The 21,700-nt window shown below is 39.0% G+C and overlaps 3 protein-coding genes across 6 annotated transcripts; 2 read left to right on the forward strand and 1 right to left on the reverse strand.

The window, feature by feature from the left end:
- Positions 1-377: 377 nt before the first annotated feature.
- LOC135586712 (protein FLOURY ENDOSPERM 6, chloroplastic-like) lies at positions 378-8,322 on the forward strand. 4 transcript variants are annotated; one of them, XR_010501453.1, is made up of 9 exons: positions 378-1,053; positions 1,161-1,312; positions 3,949-4,020; positions 4,121-4,353; positions 5,566-5,711; positions 5,799-5,946; positions 7,194-7,262; positions 7,762-7,901; positions 8,183-8,322. XR_010501453.1 is itself a non-coding variant. In XM_065169167.1 (8 exons), exons 1-8 carry the CDS (start codon positions 515-517, stop codon positions 7,438-7,440), a joined length of 1,455 nt encoding a protein of 484 aa, XP_065025239.1. In that variant the 5' UTR covers positions 378-514; the 3' UTR covers positions 7,441-7,684. The 4 variants fall into 4 exon arrangements, 2 of the variants coding, with proteins under 2 accessions (XP_065025239.1, XP_065025240.1); XR_010501454.1 differs by having other exon boundaries at positions 7,774-7,901; XM_065169167.1 differs by lacking the exons at positions 7,762-7,901; positions 8,183-8,322 and adding an exon at positions 7,345-7,684.
- A 1,427-nt stretch (positions 8,323-9,749) lies between these two features.
- Positions 9,750-11,222, reverse strand: LOC103997591 (thioredoxin H2-1). The gene is made up of 3 exons (XM_009418861.3): positions 10,360-11,222; positions 10,155-10,277; positions 9,750-10,070 (listed from the first exon to the last, which is right to left on the reverse strand). The coding sequence occupies exons 1-3, from the start codon at positions 10,462-10,464 to the stop codon at positions 9,924-9,926; spliced, it is 375 nt and encodes a 124-aa protein (XP_009417136.1). The 5' UTR covers positions 10,465-11,222; the 3' UTR covers positions 9,750-9,923.
- Positions 11,223-15,350: 4,128 nt separating this feature from the next.
- Positions 15,351-21,693, forward strand: LOC135649490 (plasma membrane ATPase 1-like). Its single transcript, XM_065167886.1, has 21 exons — positions 15,351-15,683; positions 15,758-15,877; positions 15,995-16,093; positions 16,180-16,317; positions 16,444-16,578; positions 16,670-16,849; positions 16,963-17,169; positions 17,485-17,604; positions 17,721-17,840; positions 17,945-18,067; positions 18,163-18,267; positions 18,383-18,527; positions 18,875-19,039; positions 19,123-19,361; positions 19,472-19,504; positions 19,883-19,964; positions 20,129-20,289; positions 20,444-20,629; positions 20,722-20,904; positions 20,996-21,171; positions 21,379-21,693. Exons 1-21 carry the CDS (start codon positions 15,630-15,632, stop codon positions 21,473-21,475), a joined length of 2,868 nt encoding a protein of 955 aa, XP_065023958.1. The 5' UTR covers positions 15,351-15,629; the 3' UTR covers positions 21,476-21,693.
- Positions 21,694-21,700: the final 7 nt, after the last annotated feature.

Genomic DNA, 21,700 nt, shown 5'->3' on the forward strand with positions numbered 1-21,700 from the left:
AAACACCTATCAATCGAATTTAAGATGAAAGTAGAAAATAAATACGAGCATAGATGTCAGGTGGTAACTAAACTTTGTAAAACCCATTAAGAACTCAATATAAGGAGCATATTGTTGAATATAAATCTTGTGGGGGAGATAAATGATAAAATACCCTCCCCGTTGGAGTTGGAATTCTTCTTCTTCTTCTTCTTCTTCTTCCTTCCCACTCCTTCCATGGGAGCATTCTTCTTCTCCATTCTTCTCCCGTTTCTTTCAGAGAGAAGAACCAAGCCGAGATCTTGTCCGTGAGAGAATTCTTGTTCTCCAGCTCTCAACATTTCCTCTCCTTCCGTTAATTCTTTCTTTCCCCTTCCCTCCTTTTTTTGCTTTCTACCATTCCTTGTGCCTCTTTAATTGATTCCGTTTTGCTTCGCTTGTTGAGGAGGCAAGCAAGAAAGGCGCACCTTTTTGCGGCACTACAGATCCCTCCTCCGCTGACCGCAAAGCTTGCGGCTTGGGGTGATGTGGGGATATGTATTCTCCTCCTTCCGTCGCAACTCCTTCCTCTTTCCTCCCCTCCCTCCCCACGCCGAGATTCGTAGCTCCATTCCATGCCAAGATCGGTTCTTTAGGGGTGCTCCACCCGTCGAGGACTAGAATCTGCGGATGGAGGAGTGGGAGGAGGAAGGAGATCGTCGTGAAAGCGAGGGAGGAGGAGGATGCGTTTGCGATGGCGCCAAGGAGTATGGACGTGGAGGCCGAGCTTTACGAGTTCATGCGGAGGTCCGCGAAGCCGATGGACTTCCCGACCAGGGACGAGCTCGTCGCCGCCGGGAGGGCCGACTTGGCGGAGACCGTGGCTGCGCAGGGCGGCTGGCTCACCTTTGGGTGGGATCTTGATGATGGCGGCGAGGAAGTAATCGATGGGTCGCAATCAATGAGTGACGTCGCTCAAGAAGATGGTGAAGTCTATCAAGAAAGGGTTCTTAACGGTTCTTTGGGGACTAATCCTGCAACTGCTCTGGGTTGTGAGGATCGTTCCGCTGCCCCATCTTTTTCCGGGAGATCATTGTGAGTGAAGCTTACGTTTCTTGAATGATTCGTTGATTTATTAACTCGTTATTCATTGCTGCTCTGGTTAACTTGTTTCTTTGATTGTTTGTTTGAATACTTTTAAGGGAGATGGAGAATCTCGAGGATGGTGGGGTCGAGGGGATATTGAGCAGGCTGGAGAAAGAGAGGAGCTTCTCTCTTGCGCTGGCTTCAAGAGGGAAAGTGGTGAATGGTCGAGACTCATGGAGGAATGCTGTGCATGATCCAGGAGATACAGGTTGGTTTTCTTTTTGTCGGGGTTTAAGATAGAGACCAATTAGCTTGCTTATCATAGTGAAGCTGCTATTGCTTCTCTTCTGGCATCTAAGATATTTAGATTGTTCCTTGATAAATTCTTATCATCTATATTGTCTTATGAGTTGTTGCCTAACGGCCAAAGCTGCAGTACAATATATGCAACATGTGAGTTTGCCTTTGATTGGGTTAGGATCACCTATTGCCGGTTATGGTTTTGGATGTACCAACTTTGTTAATCTAATGCACATCAGGAAGTTTCAGCTTGTCTTTGGTGCACCTTTTGTATCTCTAACAACACGACCTTAAGGAAAGATTTTTGGAGTAAGACAAAGTTTTTGCCGTATGCAACATTTCTGATATGTTAAACCTCAATGTAAGATGCTTGACAGCCTATGTCCCTTACGAACTTCCCTCCATGCTTAGTGCTTCATAAAAATCATGCCTGATGCGTAGGGGTTTGGTACATTCATCTGTTGGATCCATATTGTCTGTAACAAAGTAGCTTCTGTTATATTAGCATAGATGAGATAGTTTAGTACTAACAGATTCATGATAGTTTAACTAGAAGGTATCTGCTTAGAAGTAGATCAGAAGTCAACAATGATGCATGAGATGAGAATAATTATTTAAATGGATGTGAGATATCGCATGGAGAATAGGCTGATAGTACATTTTGTTACAAAGAGATGAGTGACACCAGTCTCACACGAGGGAAATCTATGGTGTTTTTAGGTGATATCTAAGGAGAACACTTTCTTGAATGATTCTCTTTTTCAACATTAGCATAGACAATGGAGTTGCACACGTAATTATTTGGGAAAAAATTGATGATGCATGACATTGTGTTTGTTGGTTTTCAGTTTTTTTTTTTTATCTCTAAAACTTTGAACTCTGAGTTCAACAAATTTGAAGCTGTTGAAGTCTGAAGGCCCACCTAGTAGACAGAGATAATATGTGTAAAACATTCTGTTGCTTTGCTGCACTCCACAGTTATGATGAAGAAGCATGAGTTTTGATGAAAGGAATTATAGGTATCAGATATATGTAAGAAAATAAATTGCTATGTTTTTTTTTTCCTCTTTTCCAATGATAGCTATGCTTTGCCGCCAAACCCCCTTTAATTTTAATGTGGCAATTTATGTTGCTAGTGAAATATTAAGCATGTGATTTCATTTTGGAAAGGAGCAATTGAGAAAGTAGTCAATGATAATTTTTCTATTTGAGCAAGAAGATCTAACTAATTTGAGAGTTCATTAGCAATATCCCACAAAGTTATTAGTGATAAATATAAGGTTCTAGAAACTTGTACCTTGTTGAAATTTATAACCAAACTTGCAGCCTTACATCATCTTCTTTAGTCATCCCCATTCTGGTAATCTGGATCGATTTTAATCAGTTCAGTTAATCACATGGTGTTCAGTGGATTTTGCTTGTATGTTTTTCTTCCATTGTCCATATTAACTTAGTATTGGATTTTGGAAGAGGGATAAAGAATCAGAGAAAATGATATGAAAGCTCAGGGAAATCTATTACCTTTTGCTCCAGCAGATGGTGACCGCAGTGCCAACCCTCTTGTAATCTGCAGGGCACTCAGCATTTCCATGGAGGCTTGTATCATTAATAGGTGCCTAGACTATAATTTAGGGTTTTGACAATGGTGATACAAAATATCATTTTTTGTCCTCTTAATTTTGATTTTTGACTTTTATTATAGGGGATCTTTGATGAGTTTAATGTATGTCATATTGTGCAGTGGCACAGAACCAAACACGACATTATGTCTCTGATTGTTGTCCTTTCTTTTCTTGTCTCCTCTTTATCCTTGTGCTAATTTAGTATTGGAGAGTCCCTCACAGGCAACTCATGATCAGCCTTCCTTAGCCTCCGAGTCATTTCAGCCACCACTGGAGATATGAGTCATCACCACATATGATAATCATATGCATAAAATACACTGTAAACTAGATACTAGGTTTTTTTCTAGTTTTTGTTAGATTACATCTTTTTGGATTTAGAACCTCAAATCCTAACCAGATAATCCATACTAATTTGGATCATGATCTGCCTTGGCTATCCATCCCTCACTCCAACCCAGTCTGCGAACCAATCTGATTAGAATCAGATGTGGCTCATGCTTATTCTTAGATGATCCAGTTATTACCTAATCTGTTGATATATTGAATAGGATATAGATTGTCCCCCAGTCCATGGATGATCCATATACGGCACTTATCTCAAGCACCTAGGCAGACTGCCTGGACTTGTGACAACATTGATAGATTGTGTAAAATGAAACAAGATTGGTCCCAACACCAAGCAAAGGTTTTAGCCTTGTTTATATGCTGGGTTGGCTGTGCCTGAGTTTGATGGAAGCTTTGGATTATACCTTTTCTGATGCTGGTCCACAAACTGATGATCACATCTTTTATTAATGAATTGTCCCTTTTTGAAAATTATGTTTATGCAAGTCTTTACAAATTTAGATCTTTCATTAATTCATATGTAGTATTAATTGCCCATAAGTTGGCTGTTTCTGGCAATGAGAGAAACATCAATATGATTCAGCAGAATCTGAATATTTCTTTTTACATGATTCTGATGGTGTACATACTCAAGGTGGGAAATTGGAAGATGTTAATGGCACAAAAAGTTCAGTGCCAGACGTGGAGGAGTTGGAGCATTCAAAGGGCAGGTTTTTCTATAGCGGAGTTCGACAGTACTTTCACAAATTGTGCTTTGCAATTTAAATTTCTATGTCAATTCATGTCACAAACTTTGTGCTTTGCAGTTGCTGAAACTGTTCCCACTGATGACAGAAAGATGTTAGAGGATGACTCTTTAAAAGTTGAATGGAGCACTATGCATATACAAACTCAGAACTCATTTATGTCTCATAATGGGATGAAGGAGTCATTTGCTGACAAAAGTCAGAGACATTTACATCTTCAGCACTTGGAGGCAGATCTTAGCTCTGCACTTTGGTTAGTTAGATCTAGAGCTAATGGTGTTGTTTCACATAAGGTATGACATGTCTTTCTTCTTTTTGTTAATATGTATAATTTGTTTGTGGACTTTACAATCTGTGCATTTTCCTTCATATCTCATTGTTTAGTGTTTCTTTACCTATCAATATGGGATGCAATATCTTTACATTCATCTTAAAGATTGTGGAAAACTCCTAGAAAACATAATTGCTTAAGTATATTAGCTTCTTGAATCTTTAACCCTTGGACTTATGGTTAGTTATCTTTCTGAAGATGTTAAAATCTGCTGTCTCAGTAATCAGATGGTGATTCCAAGTTTATGTAGTCAACGTAATTGCTGCATCTAATTTTTTGTATTGATGTGGTTATTATTGTACTGATCTTTTGTGACGTTTCTTTTTCTAACCTTTGGATGAAAGTTATTAACATTTAACAGTGCCTTTTTTTATATCACATTTCAATTTCCATCATTTACCTTTGCCAGCTATTTGATAAAATATAACTTAATTCAGTTTCTCACCCTAACCAGACATGCAAAATGACATTATTACCCCTTTGTTTAAAGAAACATATGATAATTGAATACACTTCTTTTCATTTTTTTGTTAATTTATTATTCCTTTCTTGTATAAAATCTTATCAATTTGTTTACTGTTGTTTCTTAGATGAAAAATGAGATATTAGTTTCATGAATACGTTGTAATGAGTTAAAAATGATTAAAAATACTATAATATGCTAATCTTTAGATGAAAAATGAGAGATTAGTTTCGTGTAAACTTAAAAGTAGTGGTGTTGGATTATATAAAATAAAAAAGTGAGAATTGTTCAGTAATTAATCCAAATATAGGGACCAATATATTAATAACCTTTGAAGAAAGAATACAATTGAGGTTTGTGTACTATTGGTGCTTCAACTTTTTTTGTGATGAACGTATAGTATGCTTGTCTTTTCTTTGTCCTTTCTTAAAGACCTCATTTCATGTCTAGGATAATTTTATATTGAATCTTGTTTGCATGACTTAATTTGCAACCGAGGTAGTAGATATTTATGTAGTCCTCGGTATATATTATGTGGAATGTCATTGGATTCTGAAAACATGAAGAAAACAATTTGCTCATATGATGTGCAAATATCTGTATCACATATTGGATTTAATTTGGTTTATTTACTCAGTTGTCATTTAGTCTTATATAACAGTGAAAATTTAAAAATTCAACTAGTATTCTCAATTATTTGTGGTTATTCAGCACCAAGGAAACTCGATAGATGAGCTACATAGACCTTCTGATGCTTGGGAATTCCAAGAGACTGAGATAGTGAATGCCCGAGATAAGTTGCAGTCAGTTCGAGCAAAATTGGCAATTTTAGAAGGAAACTTGTCTTTTAAGATCATGTAGGCAATTTTCATAGCTTTGTCTTGAATCTTTCCTGAATTCTGTCCTCACTATATTTGTTAGTGATCTTGGTGTTTATCTCATAGGGAAGCACGAAAAGTAATGGAAGAGAGACAGAAAAGAATTGATGCTGCTCAAAATGCTTTACATCTTCTTCGTATGGCCTATATAGTCTGGCCTAATTCTGCTTCAGAGGTTTTACTTGCAGGGTCTTTTGATGGGTGGACTGGTCAGGTTTGTTTATTCTATGGTTTTCAGAGTCAGTTTGTGTGATAGATGATGTATATTGTTACATGGTAAAATGTGGATTTAGTTTTAATTCATATGTTTATGAATGTAAATAATTATAAGAACTATGATCAATGAATGTGGGCTTTAATTTTGTTCTTTTTGAGCTTTTTTTTAGTTTTGGCTGTTGAGTGTAACCTGTCCGGGAGATAAAATTTTATTTTGTCCCAGAATCTCTAAAAAAAGTTGGAAAGCTCGCTATCATTGATTAGTTGGGTACCTCTCACTCGATAGTAGTTTTTGATTGGTCAGTTCCGTCTGCTAATTTGATATATGCCTGCTTGATTAGCATAAACTTTATAATTATGATCAAAGGAATCCTACAATGGGAAACACTTGAAAGTATAATGGTTGCATCTTTCATGCCGCCATGTAATTTTTCAGAATATGAGAATGCTGTAAGTAATTTTTTTAAGAAACTAAGGAGAGATGGTAGACGAATGCTCATGCTTCTCTTGATATCTCAGTTGCTACTTGGCATAAGAATTTAGAGGACCAGTTCTGTCTTCCAAGGCTGCCTGCTTGGCATGAAAGAATTGGTGAGAGCAGATGATGTCCTTGAATTTTGATTGGAGGGAGACCTGGAACCTGCTCATTGGCAAAGGGGCCAAAGACACATGTGAGACATCATCCGAGGAAAAGACTATTCACTTGAGCATCAAACCACAAGTAATTTGTGAGATCTTGATCATCACTCCACCCTGCCACAGGCTGTCTCAATCACATCATAGCTCTGTAGCATAGACTATCTGAACCACATACGTACTGACTCAACTTTGGCCATGTCATCTACATGCAGCCATCAGCTCTCATGCAACTCCGAAAGTGTTACCAATCTTATATCAATCCCACAACTGAATCATGCAACATCTTGCCTGGCTTTTAAGCTGACCACTTGCAGCATACTTGACTCTTGAACTAGCCACTTGCTGGCCAGCTGCTTAAAATCATCCACATAATTTGATTTGACTGTTTCAACTGTGAGTTCACCACTTGTCCATGATGGTCCCCATGGACACGTGGGGCTGTTAACTCGAAGCTCGACAAATTGAGTATCATCTGATATTCCTACTTTTTGTCATGTGATATATTATGTTTTATAACTTCAGATGTTCTAGTTTTCTTATATTCATTTCATCACATAAATTTGTGGATTCTGGCTTATTTATAATGTTTCAATATGATATTTTCAGAGAAGGATGGAAAGATCAAGTTCCTGTATCTTCACTTTACAGCTAAAATTGTACCCTGGCCGGTATGAGGTAAGCGACAGTTCATCTCTTGACCACTGATTCTTTCACATGATTCCAGAGGACAACAAAATACTATTGTGTTTTGGAACAGATCAAGTTCATTGTTGATGGTGTGTGGAAAACTGATCCACTGCACCCTATCGTGCACAACAATGGTCATGAGAATAACCTCCTTATTGTCGATTGATGATATGCATACCTGGTTGGGATCTATATATTGTTGCAGCCACACACGCGACTGATTCAGTCTAATGTTCCAGTTCAGCTTTGTTCTTCATATTCCGATAGCAAACAGACAACCTGTGTGATGTCTTCTTTCTGTAGGTGGTGCTTTTTGCACGAACGGTGATCTGATCATGATAGTTCATCGCCCTTTGTTCTAAAGACTGATAACTAATGATGAGCATAGCTCTCAGCAAAATTTTGCCTCATTTTTCTCTGTGCTTTTTGTATGAATTGTTGGGTAAATTTTAGATACTAACCAGGCTGATCCTTACCGCTTTCCAAGCACCTCTTCCAGTCCAGATGACATACTATCCAAGAACTGGGCATTTGTTGGGATGGTGCAATAACCTAGAGCTTCTGTCCAGAACTGATGGCTGAATGCTGAATTAGATGGGACTTCAGTACTGGAAGATCCCAAACCTTGTAAGCATTTGCATCTTAATATTTGCCCTTTTGAAGCTTTGGATTATAAATATATTCTTTGAGAAGTATGCATACACATGTTGATTTGTACATTCATCAAACGTAGACATCCATGAATCTAATTTTCCTGGGAGTAAATTCATAAATTTATCTTTTACTCGGCAAATGCGATAACCTTACCTCGTGCAGGGTCTTATGTGCATTTTGCATAGATTTCATCAATAAGTTGCATTGCTGTAATGCCATTCTTTTTTTGGTCTGCTGTTGCATGCTTAATGTAGCAAAATTTGAGAGCTTAAATGGGAAGAAGATTTTAGGAGTGCAACACATCACTAGAGACTTTACCCCTGGTTTATATTTCCATGACCTGTGAAGTCACAAACACATTCCATATTGCAACGCCTGATCTGTGTTCAGCTGTTTCTTTGGAAAACTTGATGGATAGATGCACGTAGAAATATCCTGTTCTTCTCCAAAGTTGCAGATCAACCTAAGCCCAGAGACCAAGAATGATGAGTGGGGATCAACCATGGAGAAGAGAATGGTGAGATAATGCTGCCATTGGTGGTAATTTTGCTGGTGAACTGCAAACAGAGATCCTCCGCCGCTCTCTGATCACACCAGGCAGCGACTGCCATCACGATGATGGAATGGACGGACCTTTCGAGCCATGGGACCATGATCAGATCTGGGTCCTCACAGGGCATTTTACCTGCTTGATGCAGGGCCCGGAGGTGCCATGGATTTGCAGCAAATCCATCTGGTTCACTCTGTTCTTTTTGAGTTGCAGTTGCAGCCATGTCAAGAGTTCTGAACCTGTGTAAACATGAAGACCAAGTCAGGAGGTTGAAGTAAACAAAATGATTAGAAGAGAGTTTCTCATAAACAGTTGTAAAGCATCAGTGGGCTCGAGCCTGTAGACGAGAAAACACTTGAGCAACCTGGTGGATTAAGTTACAAGAGTAGGTAGCAGGAGGAAAAGAAAAAGGATGATCTTGATGGAAGAAGATTCTGAAAAGCTATGCATCCACACCATAATTTGGTTGCAGTAATAACGAACTGTTCAGCTGATCATATGAATTGGCAGTGGTTGCAATGCACGATTAGAACACATACACATACTGCTATTGGTTGAGAAACATGGCATAGATCCCTATGAGTGTCACAAAGCTGGAACTTACAGAATGGTGGTGCAGGTTGGATCTTACCTAAACTTATCAGTGTAGAAGAGCTCAGAGATGAGACAGCTGAGGTTAGATGTTTCCTCCGCTCTTTTTCTATGTGGGTGCAATATGAACTTTTAAGAATGTTCGGTCCTCATCTCACGTGAAACAATTGTTTACATTAAATGCATGCATCATGTTTAACGATGTATTTAGTTACAACAATAGGTAGCAGGAGGAGAAGGAAAAGGGTAATCTTGATGGAGGAAAATTCTGAAAAGCTAAGCATGCACACCATAATTTGGTTGCAGTAAGAATGAACTGTTCAGCTGATGATATGAATTGGCAATGGTTGAATGCACGATTGGAACACATATACACATACTGCTATTAGTTCAGAAAGATGGCATAGTTTCTTATGTGTAACAAAGCTGGAACTTACAGAATGGTGATGCGGGTTGGATCTTACCTGAACTGATCAGTGTCGGAGAGCTCAGAGATGAGAGAGCTGAGGTTAGATGTTTCCTCCTCCCTTTTTCTATGTGGGTGCAATATGAACTTTTAAGAATGGTCGATCCTCATCTCACGTGAAACAATTGTTTACATTAAATTCATGCATGATGTTTGCCTTTCAGAATTCCTCATCTTCCGTGCAATAACTTCAATTAACTTGCATATTCATGACTTACTATGAAAACTTCATTCATTGATTGATTCATACAACACAGCAGCAGCTAGGAGAATGGAACAAGAGCATAAACCCTAGAACAAGTTTGCCTAGAAGGAAGAAGGGAAAGGAAGGGAATGAAGAGCTCCCATCATTCATCTGCAGGAGAAATGAAGCATCGGTTCTCCTTCTTCAGTACCGCTGCTGATGCTGCTGCTGCTGCTGGATCGTCTCCTCGAGCTCCTTCTTGTCGGCACCGACAACTCTGCCAACCTCCTTCCCTCTCTTTACCAGCACAAAAGTCGGCACCACCTCCACGTCCCACTTCTCCGCCACCTCCTGCGGTAGATCACCCCAACCGTAAGCTCTTCAGTTTGAAGTGGCATAAACTGATGGTAGTGAAGCAGATAGAGTGGAACTCACCATGAGCTTGTCGACGTCAATCTTGACAAACTCGATCTCAGTGTACCTTGCCGCCATGGCATTGATCTCCGGCTTGATGAAACGGCATGGCCCGCAATTGGACGACGAGAAGTCAATCACCATCTTGCAATGCAACAAGTGGAGTCATCAAGAAGATGAAGACTGCAAAAGGTTGGGGTTTGGATTGGTGGGTATTAGTATGTACCAGCTTGTTGGATGCCAAATGCGACTGCCAGTGCTGGTTCCATTTTCCTTTGCTGTGGATTGTGATGACCAGACCGCTGCTTGTCCTGGAGAACAAATTACCCATTCTTCCTCTTAGCTTCAGAGAAGTGTTCTTTCCACAACAAACAAATTGAGCTATCTTTGTCTGATCGAAGTCCTTTAAATACAGTGGAGAAGCTGATGAAATCCATATGTTTCAGTGCAACAGAACTTGGTGCTGGTATCTGATTCTTAGCTCTACGAACCGAGGAAAAAAGCAGATGGAATTTCCACCCTGAACAGAAGAATTAGATTCTGGTAGACTATGAACAGAAGTGATTCCATACATATTGGAGGAGATGTTCTTCTGTGTGAACTGTGCACAGGAATCAATACCTTGCGTTCCTCGCAATGAGAGTGCAACACAAACTGGTCTTGTAATCCATGACATAAAGAGTGTGAAGGGAGAAACAAATGGGGGATTCTTATCACTTAGGCATAATGGCAACACCAGGAAAAGCCACAAACAGATTGAAAGGAGAAGAATGACTTGAGCATGACCTCTGGAGAAAGATCACCAAACTATGTGGTTGTACTCTCTACTCTCTGGTTGTGATGAAGGATTAAATTGGCAGTTCATCATGCAACTACTCTCTTCCTCTTCCTCTTTTGAATGCTTGTGCATTGCTTCCAGGAGGATTAAACCACCACCAAGCTAGGCCTTGGTTACCAATGTCTTCCCTCAGAGTGTTTGCAGCTTAATCTTCCAGTTATAATGTGTAGTACGGATGACTAATTTGGATTGGCAACCTCATTGTTTATATGTTTGTTTGGATGAAAAAGATACACCTGTGTTAGGTAAAATACATCAGATCTCATGAACATGTTGATCTCACAAGATGGGTGTCAAATTGTCAGATTAGTGTTGGGCTAAACATTTCATGCTCCCCCATGTTTTTTAAGTTGGAGCTTCAAGCACTGTCCTCTATCCTAATATTGCTCTCGAGAAAGCATGTTTACCTTTGAAAAATGAAGTCATGGATCCGTCCTAATATTGCTCTCGAGTAAGCGCACTTAATATTGCTCTTACACGCTCTCGTGTAAGCGCGCTTAACTTAGAAAAATGACACTAAGTTTAATGGTCACATCAAAAACAAAGTTGATAAAGTTGATGCACCATAAGAATGACTTCCCGATGGAATAGAATAATCTTCTCATCCAAACATCAGGTATTAGGTTGTCAATTGGCTGAGTCCAAACTTTCTCCACAAGACAAACAGTACCTCCAACTTTTAACCTATAAAGGTGATGCAAAGAAAGCAGCACTGCTGAGGCATCCATTTGGTGAATGAACACAACATCAACTTCATCTTCGAACGTGCTTCAATGCTTTATTCCTCGTCAAATCAACCACTCCATTATCCAGAATGCCTCTGTTTATTTTGTTGCCTGTCAAAAAAAATAAAGTAGTCTTTCCATGACAATCATGAATGGTTGGGTTAGATGCTGCTTACATCTACAGAGGTATGTTGTGTTTTACTCCTACTTTGAACCAAAAGACAATAAACATTTCTTGATGTGTCTAAACTATGCAGTTATGGTCTGAGTAATTAAATCATTTGAACTTTCTCCACATCTGTCTTTGTCTGAGATCACAAAGAAAAGTCATGATATCTGTCCTTTATACTGTTTCATCAGTAATAATCTAAACAGAAAAAAAAGATATAAAATTCTATCTATTCTTGTCTGATAAATAATAAGAAAGAAAACAATTTATGTTCTTGCCCTTATTAATTTCACAACCTTGCATTCAGAAAGAATTATTACAACATCATATAATTGAAATAAAAAAAAATCTATGGACAAACTCTTTTCTCTTTAATTTCACATTTAATATCTCCATCTAGTAATTTCTTCATTTTCGACCTATTTCGAAATTGAGCATCGAAGGAGGAGGATCCTATCGAACATATTATCAGTGAATTATTCTTTTTTTTAACGTAAATACTTTAGTCACATCTAATCCGATTTGATATATTTCAACTCAGAAGAATACAAAAACTTCAGAGTTTCATATAAGAAAATTAAACTTAATCCTTCATTTTGGAAGAGAAATAAGAGCCCATTGTTCAATTTGACATGATGTCTCACCCAACACAACTACTGAACTGATCTGTTCTCACAAACTTCAGTGGATGAAAAGTCCTACCATCTGATCCAAAATTCTCAACCATTCTTCTTTTAATCCTGCATCTTCCTTGTCTATCTGATCCATCAACTTGGATGAAAGATGTAACAAAAGAATAAAAATCTCACAAGCTCTTGCATCTGAAACAACAAAAGGTGGCAGGCAAAAGATTACTAGCTTCTACTTGTCACCAAAGTTTTCCCATGTGACAGGAAACAGAGCAATTAATTAACCAATCGAAGAAGCTTCTTTTCCAATGGACAAGTAAGTAACCCAACTCCTCTGCCATGTAAAAGGTAGCTATCCTTCTTCTGTCTTCTTCCTGCTGCCTTCTGAGACAGCTCACCAAGCAGAGGATAAAAATGGTGGGGTGGGTGATCCAAATCGAGTTGGCTGCAATTTCTAACACCTGGAGAGTGTGAGAGAAGTCCAAACCTATAGAGCTGCATGGTGGAAAAATGTGCACAAATTTATATCAAATGGTTGAAAGAGAATTCTCACACGCTTCTCCTCCTCCTCCTGTGTGTGTGTGTGTCAACTTCACATGTTGGCATCATCTCTCTTTCATGGTGCTAAGTAGGACAAGTAACTCTCTGTTAGCTGTGTACTATTTTTGAACCGGAAGAAGGTAGTCGACCTGAGTTGCTTTCCTTAAGATATGTAATGTTAGTCTCCAAATCTATAGTCGATCCAATCTAATCTTATCTAGAACCTCAATGCATCGTGATAATCATCCTACCATACGAATCTCGAAGAATAGTGAACGCCTATTTTTAATTTAATTAAATAAATTATCGTGATAATTGAAGGAGGAAAATATTTTTAAATTATCATCAGAGAATAATTTTCTATTTATAACATGTAATTAAGAAAATATTTTTAAATTATTTTTTTAAATAATAATTCAAAGAATATTTTCTATTTTGATTGATTGACATTGACATTGTAGTAGGTTTAGATAATCAACTTTATCGTTTACGTTAGGTTAGCATTTGTGTGTCGGTCCTCGATAGGACGAAAAAATTTTATCGACTTGTTATAAAAAAAAAATTAATACGCTAATTTAGCATATTTTCTTTTTGTTTGAAAGTGAAAGTTTTAGCCACTTTTAGGAGAGGTAACGAAGGATGAAGTATAGGAAACATTAAGAGGATGTGAATTATTTTGAGTAGGAGGCGCACCTATCACTCCCATGACAAAGGGTTGTAATCCTATTAGTTCACCTGTCATGTCATCATCAAATTAAAATGAATATATTCATCCTCATCAAATTTCTTTCGATTAGTTCATTTGTCACCCTCATCCACAAAAATAATATATATATATATATATATATATATATATATATACTATTAAAGGAATTAAAATTTTATATATTGTATATGCTCAATGATCAAACTAATAATCGATTAGATTTGAGACGAAGACTATCAAATTGGACTCACTTATCAAAGATTGATAAATATTAGTATGATGATAATGATATGTGAGACTCACTCAAGAAAGTGAAAGATTCAAAACTTTTGAGATTATATATATATATATATATATATATATATATATATATATATATATATATATATATATATATATATATATTATAATAATAATAATAATAATAATAATAATAATAATAATAATATAATATTAGTATGGGGGGATGTATTAGATTCACTTATCAATTATCGATGATTTCAAATCTCATCTGATAAAATCTAACTTAAAATATTAGTTCAATATGGGTGACGTACTAATCTACCTATTAAAGGTTGTGAGAGTTTAAAATCTCACCGATAAATTTTTACATATAAAATATTAATCTTATGACGATGTACTAAATCTACTTACCAAATGACGAAGAAGGTTCAAAGCTTTATCTAATAAATTCGCACATAAGATATTGAACTCAATGATGATTTGAAATTTTATTCGACATAACGTCTCTTATAGCAACAAATAGGAAAAGATCTTTATAGTGTATAATAATTTGAATCCAAGACTCATAGGATAGGATAGGATGATATGAGGTACCAACCATAGCTCATCATAATCAAAATCTAACTCATGAATGCATGAAAGAATCCAACGTACATTATATCTTATAATTATATTATTTGTTGAGATAATTTGCTCAATGATGAAAATATTGTGATAAGAAGAAGGAATCGATTTGTGGGTTTCTCCTACTTTGCTTTGTTCCTATAGCGATGGCCACTAAATGTTAGCAAGGCAGATTGATGCATTCCCCTCCTCTATTATTGCCAGCTTTTGGGCTTCCTTTCTTTGCCACTCGAGGAATCCTCTGCGGTCCACAATCTTATCCATCGTGCAAAACCAATGGCATGTATTTTTGTTTTTACTTTGGTATCATTTATCACAATAAAAAAAATATTTTTATATTTTTTACCTTTGAGTTTCTTATTTTTGAAACTTTTTTCGCGAGTATTCCATATTTTTTTCTATTTTGCATTGGTTTAAGAGTGATATATATATATATATATATATATATATATATATATATATATAACTGTGTAGAAACATGTAAATAAAAATCCAAAAATTAAAAAAGTACTTAATATTATTTTATGATAACTTGTGTTTTGAGATATATTAAATTAATTTAGATATATATATATATATAATATTTAGTTCAATTAAAGAAAATATTATTGGAAAAAGTGGAAAAAAAAGAAGAGGAGAAGGTGAAATCCATAGAATTCCACATGTAATTGTGATGACGTCACGGTATACACATGGATGGCATGCCATTGGAATAAAACCCACCAAGGTGGTGGTGGTGGTGGTTCTCCTCTTCCCCTGCAACCCACCACCACTCCTATCACCACCACCCCCCTTCTCCTCCTCCTCCTCCTCCGCTTCATTTCTGCCTTCAGTTCCTCCCTTTCATCATCCTCTGCTGCTCCCTCTTCTTTGAGACCTTCCCGACCACCACCAGCGGATTGCCGTCCTACCTACCAGGAACCCAGGAACTGTGTGAAGAACTAGAGAGAGAGAGAGAGAGAGAGAGAGAGAGAGAGAGAGAGAGAGAGAGAGAGAGAGGAGGGGAAGGGGGAGGAAGAGAGATGGCTGATAAGTCGGTGGAGATGGAGGCTGTCCTCAAGGAGGCCGTGGATTTGGTTACACTTTGGTCCCTCTCTTCTTGCTTTTATTGTTCTTGTGAGCTTGTGATGATGGTGGTGGATGTGAGCAGGAGAACATACCTTTGGAGGAGGTGTTCGAGAACCTGCGGTGCGGGCGGGAGGGCCTCACGGCCGAGCAGGCGCAGCAGCGGCTCGAAATCTTCGGCCCCAACAAGCTCGAGGAGAAGAAGGTCGGCTCTCTCTCTCTCTCTCACTCGCTTTCCTTTCCCCTCTGTTGCCTCCAACATGCGTTGTTGGTGATTTTTGGGGTGGGTTTTTGAGCCGGTTTCTTGGTGCTACTTCCGCAGGAGAGCAAGGTCCTCAAGTTCTTGGGATTCATGTGGAACCCGCTTTCCTGGGTCATGGAGGCCGCCGCCATCATGGCCATCGCCCTCGCCAACGGAGGGGTCTGCTGTTGTCTGTCTTGTTAATTCATCTTCTTCTCCTCCTACTGTCTTTACTTGATGCTGCTCGTGTGAATTCTGTCGAACAGGGGAAGCCCCCAGATTGGCAGGACTTTGTGGGCATCATCACTCTGCTCGTCATCAACTCCACCATCAGCTTCATCGAAGAGAACAACGCCGGTAACGCTGCAGCCGCCCTCATGGCTCGCCTCGCCCCTAAAGCCAAGGTCTTGAATCTTGCGTTGTTCTGTTTCTCCCTTTAGTCTTGTCTGTTGCAGGATAAGGCAGTTCGAATAGAAAAGACCATCATTTTTTCGCACTTGAGGTTTTACCTGTTAGTATTGAACGCACAGGTGCTTAGAGGTGGCAAGTGGAGCGAGGAGGAAGCGGCAATCCTCGTCCCAGGAGACATCATCAGCATCAAGCTTGGGGATATCATCCCTGCTGATGCCCGACTCCTCGGTGGAGACCCCTTGAAAATTGATCAGGTTCTTGCCGTGATGCCGTTTGTACTCCACAATTTTGAGCTCAAAAGCATTTTATGCTCTTCCATTCATGCTCTTCGAACTTAATGAGCAGAGTGCCCTTACTGGAGAGTCTTTGCCGGTCACAAAAGGCCCAGGGGATGGTGTATATTCTGGTTCAACATGCAAACAGGGTGAGATTGAGGCTGTCGTTATTGCCACGGGCGTGCATACATTCTTTGGCAAGGCTGCCCACCTTGTGGATTCCACAAACCAAGTTGGCCACTTCCAGAAGGTAAGTTGCTTCATTATCCTTCTTTTGATGTTGTTATAGTTTCCTGTTATTTCAGTTGATGACTTCGTCGAAATAACCATTTCACAAGCTCTGGCCATCTGCGTGCCATTCAGGTGTTGACTGCAATTGGGAACTTCTGCATATGTTCAATTGCGGTGGGAATGTTCGTAGAGATTATTGTCATGTATCCAATCCAGCATCGTGCTTACCGACCTGGAATCGACAATCTTTTGGTTCTTCTCATTGGAGGGATTCCAATAGCCATGCCTACCGTTTTGTCAGTCACAATGGCAATTGGATCTCACCGCTTATCTCAGCAGGTGTGCATGAGTAAATCTTATTTGAGAGTTCAAACAAATTTGTTCTGCCAATGTTTTTGATCGGTAACAGTGATTGTTCATGTAGCCAAATTTGTCATTGGAATGAAGATCTTCCAAGCAAATCTTTTCATTCATAGGTTAACAAGAAACAAATGGAAGGGCATCTGTATATATTGAATTTATCTTGAAAGAAATCAGTGCTGAAAACATCTCATTGGCTTGATGGAATTGCCTAGATAAACTACCGGGTTCTATTTTTAAGCTGATCAACATCTTGTTGACTCTGTTGGTTATGACACATTGGAATTCTTGCAGGGAGCAATCACAAAAAGGATGACTGCAATAGAAGAAATGGCTGGAATGGATGTGCTATGTAGTGACAAAACTGGAACTCTGACTTTGAACAAGTTGACCGTGGACAAGAACCTTATTGAGGTCAGACAAATACGGACTTTTAGCTTATGTGATACCACCCAATACTGACTAAATCCCTCTTTTTTGGTATATTCTCACCTAAACGTTTGTGGCACCTGATTTATTCTGTTTACTAGGTTTTCTCAAGAGATGTTAGCCAGGATACTGTGATTCTAATGGCTGCTAGAGCCTCAAGAACTGAAAATCAAGATGCCATAGACACTGCGATAGTTGGAATGCTTGCGGACCCAAGGGAGGTCAGTTGAAACTTCTGCATTCTGTAACTGCTTGGGCTTATATCCGATCTATATTTTTATTGGCATTCAATTCACTTCTCTTGAATTTTTGTTTGTGTTAAAAGGCCCGTGCTGGAATTCAAGAAGTACATTTCCTACCGTTTAATCCTACTGACAAGAGGACTGCGTTAACTTATGTTGATAGTGAGGGGAAAATGTATCGGGTCAGCAAAGGTGCGCCAGAACAGGTATTATTATCTATACATTTTCAATGACATTTGTGATCACTGCACTCTTCAATGGTTGTATTATAATGGGATTTTGCTTAATGCAATTCTCACAGATTCTAAATCTCGCACACAATAAGTCAGAGATAGAGCGTAGAGTCCATGCTGTGATTGACAAATTTGCAGACCGTGGGCTTCGATCACTTGCTGTTGCATATCAGGTGAACTAGATAGTGTCAAATACATAGTTGTTTTTCGTAGTTGTAAACTGGAGATGCTTCTTTTCTATATTTTTGACCATATTTCTGATGGTAATTCATTTCAATTGTTTTCCAGGAAGTTCCAGATGGAAGGAAAGAGAGTCCAGGAGGTCCTTGGTCCTTCATTGGTCTTATGCCGCTTTTTGACCCCCCTAGGCATGATAGTGCAGAGACAATCCGAAGGGCACTAAACCTTGGCGTGAATGTCAAAATGATCACAGGTCTGTTTCCCTGACAGTGTATAATTGTATATCATTCTTGATTTGCTTCCATGCAATCTATTAATTGCTTTGTGAGGTCATCACTGGAATTTGTAAAGAAAGTATCTACTTGAGAAATAAAATATTCTGAGATAATGAAAACACTACAAATGAATCTCCTAAAGTGTAACAAACACTGTTTTGCTTTCCTGAGTTGATTATGTTCATCATCGATGGACTAATCATCGTTGTTCTTTGATCATGGTTTTCTTAGGTTAGCTTAAATATTTTAGATGGATAGAGAGAATCCTGATCTTTTACAAGCAGCGTGCCTAAAACTTATTGGATTGGCAATAATGTTTACTCAGGTGATCAGTTGGCAATAGGAAAAGAAACAGGACGTCGGTTGGGAATGGGTACAAACATGTATCCATCATCAGCTTTATTGGGGCAAAACAAGGATGAGTCAATTGTTGCTTTGCCAGTTGATGAATTAATTGAGAAGGCAGATGGCTTTGCTGGTGTATTTCCAGGTACTGTCATCAGTATACACTTTCTTGAGTCACTTAGTATTAGCTTATTTTTAAAAGTCAATACCTTCTTCCTGGTCTTTCAGAGCACAAGTATGAGATTGTTAAGCGTTTGCAAGCAAGGAAGCATATTTGTGGTATGACTGGTGATGGAGTAAATGATGCTCCTGCTTTAAAGAAGGCTGATATTGGGATAGCAGTTGCAGATGCAACTGATGCAGCTCGTAGTGCTTCTGATATTGTTCTTACTGAGCCTGGCCTGAGTGTCATTATCAGTGCTGTCTTGACCAGTCGTGCGATCTTTCAGAGGATGAAAAATTATACAGTAAGTTGTGCCTATGATAAGCAACCAGTAGATTTTTCTAAACGACTCTTTGAATCTATCTCCTGTTTTTGCTTAAACTGCTGTACTAAAGTGGTTGCATGCTTTTGCAGATATATGCAGTCTCCATCACTATCCGAATTGTGGTATGTTTTCCTGGTTGACCCTACGAAAAAAACTTGCAATTGCATTTATATGAGGTTGTGTCCTGTTCAAGCATCAAAATTACCAACCGGGTTGTCTTTCTGCTACTTTTTAATGGTCTCAAATAGAACTTGGCAATTTCTCTTGGCGTCTCAAAAACATTCTTGGCTTTGAATGGATTTTATGCTGTTACTCAGCTCCTCATGTTGCACTGAACCATGCAGCATAAGTTGAAGCACATGACTCATGGACAATCATGTGAATTGACTTTGAAAATCTCTGTTTCATTCCAATAATACAGATAATTACATTTTGTATGGTACGAGATTTACCAGGTAGTTGGATTACCATTCTTATGATACATATGTTTATTTGGACAGCTGGGATTTATGCTGCTTGCACTCATATGGAAGTTCGACTTTCCACCCTTCATGGTCCTTATCATTGCGGTTCTCAACGATGGTAATGCTCCCTTTTTGTGCCTCATTTGTTTTGCTTAAGAGGCAGTGTGAAATCACTCCTTTATTTACTTCAGACAATTGGGATAGTTCTACCGGTTGCAATGGTTGACCATTCAAATACTTGTAGTGTTCTCCAAATCACTATGACTTCGTCACCATGTTCAGGTACCATAATGACCATCTCAAAGGACAGGGTCAAACCATCTCCTCTTCCTGACAGCTGGAAGCTGGCTGAGATTTTTGCAACGGGAATCATCCTTGGTGGCTACTTAGCAATGATGACAGTCATTTTCTTCTGGGCTGCATATGACACTGATTTCTTCCCGGTGAGCTATTGTGTTTAATCAGTCATGCTTTCCAAAGAACTAAGGATACATAATCTCTGGGCTCCTGACTCCCAGATCTCCTAGAAGTCCTGCTTTTTCCTTCCTTTGTGTTAATGATCTTTTGTGTAATGCTCCTGCTGGTTGATAATTGCAGAGGGTATTCAAGGTCGAAAGCCTTGAGAAGACAACACAGGATGACTTCCAAAAGCTTGCTTCTGCCATCTACCTGCAAGTCAGCATCATCAGTCAGGCACTCATATTTGTGACACGATCCCGCAGTTGGTCCTTCATTGAGCGGCCTGGTTTGTTGCTTGTTACGGCTTTCTTGGCTGCTCAGCTGGTAATGTTTTGATTCTCCTCAATCATGATACGCTAGAGAGATGATTCACAGTTACTATGATGACCTCTGTCGACTGCCATGTGCTCATGCAGATTGCCACACTGATTGCGGTATATGCTGATTGGGGCTTTGCTGCCATTAAAGGCATCGGATGGCGCTGGGCTGGGGTCATTTGGCTTTACAACCTCATATTCTACTTCCCACTCGATATCATCAAATTCTTTATACGCTATGCTCTGAGTGGGAAAGCTTGGGAGCTCGTCATCGAGCAAAGGGTAACACACTCAAGAAACTCAGTGGCACAACACGTCTGAGTTCAAATTTTCTGCTCGACTCTGAAAAGGTTGGGATCATTTATTCTTGCAGATAGCTTTTACAAGAAAGAAGGATTTCGGGAAGGAAGAAAGGGAACTCAGGTGGGCTCATGCTCAGAGAACATTGCACGGACTGCAGCCACCTGATACCAAGTTCAGCGAGAGGTCCACTGTAACCGAACTGAATCAGATCGCAGAGGAAGCCAAACGGCGAGCTGAGATTGCAAGGTACAATCGATAACCCCGATCATAAAAAACTGCTTGATTATAGTTCCCCCATATTCTTTCGCATTCGAAGTCTGTACCCATACAACCTTGATCCTTGCATGATGATCGGAAGCAGATACTTCCATTTGGATAAATAATCCATTTTGTAAATCAAATCCACTCGACATCGTTGTAGCTTTTCCCTGAGACTTGAATTTGGACTCGCAGGCTCAGGGAACTAAACACGCTGAAAGGGCATGTGGAGTCGGTGGTGAGGCTGAAGGGCTTGGACATCGGCACCATTCAGCAATCCTACACTGTCTGAGCCAACAACAACCTGCTCGTTCCATGGAATGCCGCAGTCCATCATCTCGCATCGAAGTTACTGTACACCTCGATAATGTTCTATGTTAGATAGATAGATATATACCATCTATATGCATGTTTTGTTTGCTCGTATTTCCATTCTCTCTTGCATGAGAAAAGAAATGGAGATGAGGAATCAGGTAAAAGCTAATGTCTTCAGAATCGTCTTTGCATGTGTCTTCTA

This window comes from Musa acuminata, chromosome BXJ3-9 (genome assembly GCF_036884655.1).
Source record: "Musa acuminata AAA Group cultivar baxijiao chromosome BXJ3-9, Cavendish_Baxijiao_AAA, whole genome shotgun sequence".
Lineage (NCBI taxonomy): Eukaryota > Viridiplantae > Streptophyta > Magnoliopsida > Zingiberales > Musaceae > Musa > Musa acuminata.

What these genes read in the sequence shown, in the direction of transcription:
- LOC135586712 (XM_065169167.1), top strand. Translation starts at nt 515, where the DNA reads ATGTATTCTCCTCCTTCCGTCGCAACTCCTTCCTCTTTCCTCCCCTCC. An exon ending in ATGGTGTTGTTTCACATAAG is followed by an intron (nt 4,354 to 5,565) that starts GTATGACATGTC and finishes GTGGTTATTCAG; the next exon opens with CACCAAGGAAACTCGATAGA. An exon ending in TGTACCCTGGCCGGTATGAG is followed by an intron (nt 7,263 to 7,344) that starts GTAAGCGACAGT and finishes GTTTTGGAACAG; the next exon opens with ATCAAGTTCATTGTTGATGG.
- LOC103997591 (XM_009418861.3), bottom strand. Translation starts at nt 10,464, where the DNA reads ATGGGTAATTTGTTCTCCAGGACAAGCAGCGGTCTGGTCATCACAATC. An exon ending in ATTTGGCATCCAACAAGCTG is followed by an intron (nt 10,278 to 10,359) that starts GTACATACTAAT and finishes TTGCATTGCAAG; the next exon opens with ATGGTGATTGACTTCTCGTC. An exon ending in TTGACGTCGACAAGCTCATG is followed by an intron (nt 10,071 to 10,154) that starts GTGAGTTCCACT and finishes GATCTACCGCAG; the next exon opens with GAGGTGGCGGAGAAGTGGGA.
- LOC135649490 (XM_065167886.1), top strand. Translation starts at nt 15,630, where the DNA reads ATGGCTGATAAGTCGGTGGAGATGGAGGCTGTCCTCAAGGAGGCCGTG. An exon ending in AGAGGATGAAAAATTATACA is followed by an intron (nt 19,362 to 19,471) that starts GTAAGTTGTGCC and finishes ATGCTTTTGCAG; the next exon opens with ATATATGCAGTCTCCATCAC. An exon ending in ATGACACTGATTTCTTCCCG is followed by an intron (nt 20,290 to 20,443) that starts GTGAGCTATTGT and finishes TGATAATTGCAG; the next exon opens with AGGGTATTCAAGGTCGAAAG.